At 38.2% G+C, this 6,719-nt stretch overlaps 1 protein-coding gene across 1 annotated transcript; it reads right to left on the bottom strand.

The window, feature by feature from the left end:
• Positions 1–3,700: 3,700 nt before the first annotated feature.
• On the bottom strand, positions 3,701–5,233 carry LOC125228049 (neural Wiskott-Aldrich syndrome protein-like). Its single transcript, XM_048132496.1, has 2 exons — positions 5,065–5,233; positions 3,701–4,694 (listed from the first exon to the last, which is right to left on the bottom strand). The coding sequence occupies exons 1-2, from the start codon at positions 5,231–5,233 to the stop codon at positions 4,591–4,593; spliced, it is 273 nt and encodes a 90-aa protein (XP_047988453.1). The 3' UTR covers positions 3,701–4,590.
• Positions 5,234–6,719: the final 1,486 nt, after the last annotated feature.

Consider the following 6,719-nt stretch of genomic DNA (forward strand, 5'->3'; position numbering starts at 1 on the left):
GTTTACTCTTGTGAAGCACTCTACACGATGATCCATGGCAGAGTGCTTTGATGATGTTGATTAGCTTGTCTGGCACGCCTTTGAGCTTCAGAACCCCATTTGCTTGCCCATTTTACCCTATCGAAAGCTTTCTCAAAGTCTACGAATAGGGTAAAAACCTCACACTGCATCTCCTGATATTGTTCTAGGACCATTCGCAAAAGGTTTATCTGGTCCGCACAGGAACGCCCTGGTCTAAATCCCGCCTGTTCCTCCCTAAGCTTACTGTCAACTATTTTTGCCATCCTCGAGAGTAAGATCTTACACAGCACTTTTGAGCAAATGGGTAACAGATTGATACCCCTCCAGTTAGAGCATTGGGATAGGTCTCCTTTTTTGGGTAATTTTACGATGACGCCTTCCTTCCATGATGCTGGTACTTGTTCCTGTTCCCAAATGCGCGTCAATAGTGGCTCGAGAATGTCACCGGTCAGATGCACATCCGCTTTCAGAACTTCAGCCGTGATTCCGTCATTCCCTGGTGCCTTGCCAGACTTTAATGTTGCAACTGCTTTGATGCCTACCTAATAGGTATATATGTATATAGTGTCACGACACATTAAAATACTGCGTGTATTTACAAATACAAGGTAGAACGATTATAATAAAAAAATGACGACAAAAACATCACATGCCTCAGGTGCCACAACAATGGTTAGCAGGATGGCCGAATCACATCACGTGGTGATTTTGTTTCGGTGTATCTTGAATGGAATATACTACACTCGTATGTACCTACACAAATAATTAACAGCAATCTTTACTAGACACATACCAATGGTTACAGTCTTACATTTAAATAAAATAAAGTTAATCCAATATAATATTTGCAAGTTTTTTTACTGGAAAACTTGACTAGAACATAACTTCCGATTTCTACTGCATTTGTTGCATTGAGTGCAAGGTGACAAGAAAAACTTAAAAAAAATTGGTTTTAAAAAAATTAAGAAACTCATTTTAATAGACAGCTTTATGAATAAAATTTACTTTTTATGTAGAAATACGTCCAAAAACGTAAAAAAAAAAAAAAAAAAAAGGAGTAAAATATTTTTAAATTCATAATTTTTTCTTTCTTTTGGCTTCAGAAACGCGTAGTTAAAGTTATGCGGGTTCCTTGGTGCACCTTGTAGATTACTAACAATATTGAAATATTAACTAGTAAAAAACACAGTCAAATTTTTCTATTCATCTAAGTGACAGCCCTAGGGGTAGGTGAAGTTTGGAAGGACGATGTCATTTTGACCTCGCTAGCGATATTTTATAAGATATCTCTTTAACTAACAGTGAAATGTGAAAACTAATGTTTTCACGTGAAAGACCATTAAATTTCGATTACAGACTGATTAATTTTGTGGACTCACCTTTTTACCATGTGGCGCTGGGCACAAAAGTATTCGAGAGAATGAAAATATCTATCACACCCACCACTCTTTAAGGCACTATAAAGGTGAATAGGCGATAGGTAGACAAAAGTTTGTTGCAGGAATATTGCCACAAATAAATTTTGCAATAGATATGGTAGTTTAATATGTCACATTTGATACCAAGTATACTAGATAATTACATTTTTTAAATTTAGGCGAAGTTATGCTTGATAGGCGAGAATAGGGTGTTTTACGGTATTTTATGATTATTATTGTGTTGGACCGTTTTGATTTTTTTTATATTCTTATTTTTAAAGACGCTAGAGCCCATCAAAATTTTCCAAAAACGACCTTATTGATTATGGCGCAAAAAAAGGTGTGGTATTCAAAATTGGTAACAAATAGCCAAAAAAAATTAAACGGTCCGACACCGATCATTTCATTGATATACAGGTTCTCAAATTTCGTTACGATTGATTAAGTTTTGAAGGAGGAAACAGTCGAGAGCGGAACCTCGATTTTAAAGATTTTTTCGCAATATATTTTAACTGAGTTGTTCTGAATGTACATTTTTTTTTTCTATAAATCTACTTAATAACACTAGTACATCTAACTATAATTCCCAAATTGAAAGGGGGGCTTTCCATTTTAAAATTTTCGCTCCTGTAGCATCTTAAATGAAATTTTAATTCACAGCTTCTAGATCAGTATTCTAGCCCTCTGCCACATGAGCCAAAAAAGATCTCATTCATAGCCAATGAATCTATTGACCATTTTCACCATTCACTTTTATTTTATTGTTCATAAAATATCACCTTATCTGTCACGCTACGCTTTGTACACGTTTGATAATATCAAACAACATAAAAACAGTGTAGGCTTGGCAAGAACAAATTAAAAACCACATTAAAATAGTAGACTTGGAGGGGCCGGCCGTAACATTTTCGATTAGGTATCGTCAATCGTGGCAACTTCACATTTGGTTGACTTCATTGAAATAACTGATATCAAGTAAATCTGAATAAAAATACAAAATGAACTCAAACAAAGTATTTTTAAGATTTTCTTGAGCTAATTACCTTCAATTATGTCAACTTAACCTATAAAGTTACCATGAAAGGTATAGTTGCTTTTGTCAGTACCTTATTTATAAAACAATTTTTTTTAAAGAGACAAAATTTAAGTTAAGGGTAGTTAATAATTTCATTTATTTCTATACTGGGATGTAGTTATAGAATATTTATAATAGGTTTCAATATTTCAATCTAGCAGTAAATATTGAAATTTCTATTATAGGTAACATTAATGCATAATTACCTCTACAAACTACCATGGCGAGTTTTTTCAAACCGACCCTTAATTTTTTACGCAAATTACGCCTTAAAACCAGAGATACACAAAAACGTGTTATACTCGTATCTCGTATCTACCCGTAAATCCGTTGAAATCCTTATCTATTCATTCCAGAACATGAATAGGTATGTAGAAGTATGCAAACAGACTCATTAGCAGCCTTCCGAGCAAGCAGCTTGTTTATAGATCGCCTGTGTCACAGAAACTCGTAATTCAGTAATCGGACTAGAAAGTTCAAAGTTCAAAGTTCAAAGTTTTTATTGTATATAAGAATCAGGTTACATTGCAGGTCGAAATATACAATTATACTTTCAGTTACACTAAGAATTTACCTTTTCAGGCATATATACATTTATATCTAAACTTACATATAAACATTAAAAAGCTTTTCCTTCGTACTTTTACGGAAACGTTCGTATTTATCATGATAGTTTAGATAGTGTCAGTACTTCAAGTACTGAGACTGACTGAAATAGTATGAAACGTTTGTACAATGCAAAAGGAGGGGTTATGATTTAGACCGGTATTTATGTTTTACTTGTAGTGCTGGCTTAAGGCCTCTCTTCACGAAATGTAACCTTCTTTTCATTGTATAAAAATATGCTATGAAGGAATAAGCATTGTGCCTGAACTCTATTATTATGTCAGCTTCGAAACGAACGAACGAAAAGAAGTTTCGTTTCTCATTTTTTTTCAACCGCTATGTGATTTTATTATAATACCTACTGCTACTTGAAAGCAACTAAAGCAAGTCAAAGAAAGCACTAGGTTCTTGAAAGTACACATAAGTTTATATTTAGATTAAAAGATTTTTTCAGTACAGATGATGACCACGGCACTAGGTAGCGGGCGGGTGGTCTAGTGGTGAAGACGTTAGCCGCGTAAGCTGAAGACCCGGGTTCGATTCCCGGCTCGGCCACCAGTGAGCCTTGTCGTTTTTTCTTTCGTGTATGATATCTATTTCAATTTATAGGTAAAGGAAGGGATTTAAAAATATGATATTAAGAACTTTTTATCTCACCATTATTTAATATCAGTTTAGCAGTTCACAAATTTATACACAGTCAGCGAAGCCCAGGCAGTCAGATATCTGGTAAATTTATTTTTTCTGTGGATGTAAACCAAGGATTCTCGGTTACAGAAGGATCCCTTTGAGCCGTGTTGAATACTCGAGAGCTAACACAAACCTTTGGTAGCACTGTGGTCAACTGCGGTTCATTAGAAATCTTAGCCATTTAAGACAGGGTGCAATTTTTATAGCCAGTTATATTTTATGGGCTAGGTTAAAAAAAATTACATACATACATACATTCACTTACGTCGATGTACTCAAGCTTTGGGGAAAATTAAGATCAGTCTTATCTATATTAATTTACGTGTTATTTATATATTTTTAATCGATGACGCTGTACAGCAAGCAAATTACTATTTACGCAGGAGGGTTGTGTCTCTCTGCATGGCATACAAAAATATTATGCAGTAAATGTAGTTCTCAAAAGGAAATTTTTCACTATCCAGTTTTATTACTGAAAATGTTACCGTAGCATCTAATTCAAATACTTCTATCTAATTTATTATTCTTTTCATTCAATTTTACCTGCTTCTATTCGGTTATCAACCGAGATTTAGTTATAAAGACTTAATATTAACTAAACAAACTAGTAAATTCCGAGCATTCAGCAAAACGGAATACAACTATGTTGCTCTCCATAAGATTTCTGCAAGTTAGCTAAACTAGAACAAGATCTGAGCTAAGTTAGGTAACAAAATAGTTTTGTTTCAACTACTAAGGAGAACAAGAGCGAGTAATTTGTACTATAATTTTTAAAATTGCTCACATATTTTTCTTCAAAATATGCGGCGGCGGCGGTGCTGGTGTCGGCGCGGGCGCACAGCAGGGTGCGGCGCCCGGCGGCGGCGGCGGCGGCGGCGGTGCTGGTGTCGGCGCGGGCGCACAGCAGGGTGCGGCGCCCGGCGGCGGCGGCGGCGGCGGCGGTGCTGGTGTCGGCGCGGGCGCACAGCAGGGTGCGGCGCCCAGTGGCGGCGGTGGCGGCGGCGGCGGTGCTGGTGTCGGCGCGGGCGCACAGCAGGGTGCGGCGCCCGGCGGCGGCGGCGGCGGTGCTGGTGATGGCGCGGGCGCACAGCAGGGTGCGGCGCGCCGGCGGCAGCGGCGGCGGTGCTGGTGTCGGCGCGGGCGCACAGCAGGGTGCGGCGCGGCGCGGCGGCGGCGGCGGCGGCGGCGGCGGCGGTGCTGGTGTCGGGGCGGGCGCACAGCAGGGTGCGGCGCGCGGCGGCGGCGGCGGTGCTGGTGTCGGGAGGGAGAGGCGCTTGGCGAACAGGGCGCGCAGGGAGGGTGTCCCCGGCGCAGCCAACGCGGCGCGCAGCGCGGGCGACTCCGGCTCGAAGGGGCGCGTCGTAGGCCGCGGTGACTCCATGCGCAGCGCGTACCCGCTGCCCGGCACTAGAACATCATTCATAAAAGCTATGTATTCCTGCAATGTTTTACTTGAGAGTTACTCTTTATTATTGAGGTCTTTTAACTTTAGTTCTAATTTTCTTATTTCATTAGAGCGATGATTCAACTCTTCGACTGTCTGGTCCAATTGATGCTGACAAATTAAAAGTTCATCACTTAAGGCCAAATTACTGAACTTGGAGTGAAATGTCTTGAAATGTCTTGTCTTGTCTCAAATGTATTAATATGTATTGTTTCTATAAGTGTGATCCTGTAATTGGCTTTCTATCTTTTATTCAGTAGTGTTATATTGTAATAGTAGCTGTTGGATCTCCATAAACTAAAATAAATAAAATAAATAAAAATAAATAAAATACTAAATTATGGCGTTTCAGTAAAAGTTTTGATTTCCTTATGAATCTACTTAATTTTAGATATTTTTTGATTTTGTTGGATCCCTTCATACTAATTTTATTAACCTCATTGTCAGTCTCTAAGGTATCAATCCTCTATCTTAGGTAACTGTTAAAATATAAATGTAATTGTTGAGTTTACCCGTAACTCGTGGTAAGTTCTCAGGGTTATAAATAATATTTACTCTTTAAAAATAAATTATAAACTAATTAGCATTTCAAATTACGCCAGAAAGGACGGTCGTTACATTCTGGTCACGTTTGAACATACACTTCTATTTTCCCATTAAAAATTATAACATTGCGTGTGGAATACTAATGAGTGAATTCACTTATTAGTTTTTAACAAGCATTATTTGTAACGTATTGTTTGGAATGGTTACATTCAATGAAATATTTTAATAAGTAGGGGAATGCTATGCAATCTTGAATCAAAATCGATATCGTGTGTGAGATTTCACAAAGTAGAATAGAAGAAAAAAAAATCTTGTTTTGATCTAATTTCCCTCGGAATAGCATTCCATACTAATATTATAAATAGGAAAGTGTGTGTGTCTGTTTGTTTATCCGTCTTTCACGGCAAAACGGAACGAGGAATTGACGTGTTTTTTGAAGTGGAGATAGTTGAAGGGATGGAGAGTGACATAGGCTACTTTTTGTCTCTTTCTAACGCGAGTGAAGCCGCGGGCAAAAGCTAGTATTTTATATATAGACTCATAAGACCTGTGTTTTGTTAAACATCACTAGTCACATTTGGCGGCTGTACTAAACTAGTATACGAGTACCTACTACAAAATATAGTAGGTATAATACAAATCAAGAATGCAATGATTTTATTTCAGACGGGAACAAGAAGATGTAAGTTTTTCAGTGAGTATTTTTAAAATAGTTTCTTATCTGTAAATTTACTGTAACTTAATCGAAGCTCTACCGATTACCATCTCCCAACAATAAACCAACCGTTGGCAAGGAGACCCCAACGATGAATGCTACTAGGGAGTGTAATACAATTAGGCATATTTGCATAAAGACGCATGCACCGCGGAAGTGCATACAGCGGTGCACCTAAGCTGCGCTTGCATTAATCAGCCCGCT

This window comes from Leguminivora glycinivorella, chromosome 7 (assembly GCF_023078275.1).
Source record: "Leguminivora glycinivorella isolate SPB_JAAS2020 chromosome 7, LegGlyc_1.1, whole genome shotgun sequence".
NCBI classification, from domain to species: Eukaryota; Metazoa; Arthropoda; class Insecta; order Lepidoptera; family Tortricidae; genus Leguminivora; species Leguminivora glycinivorella.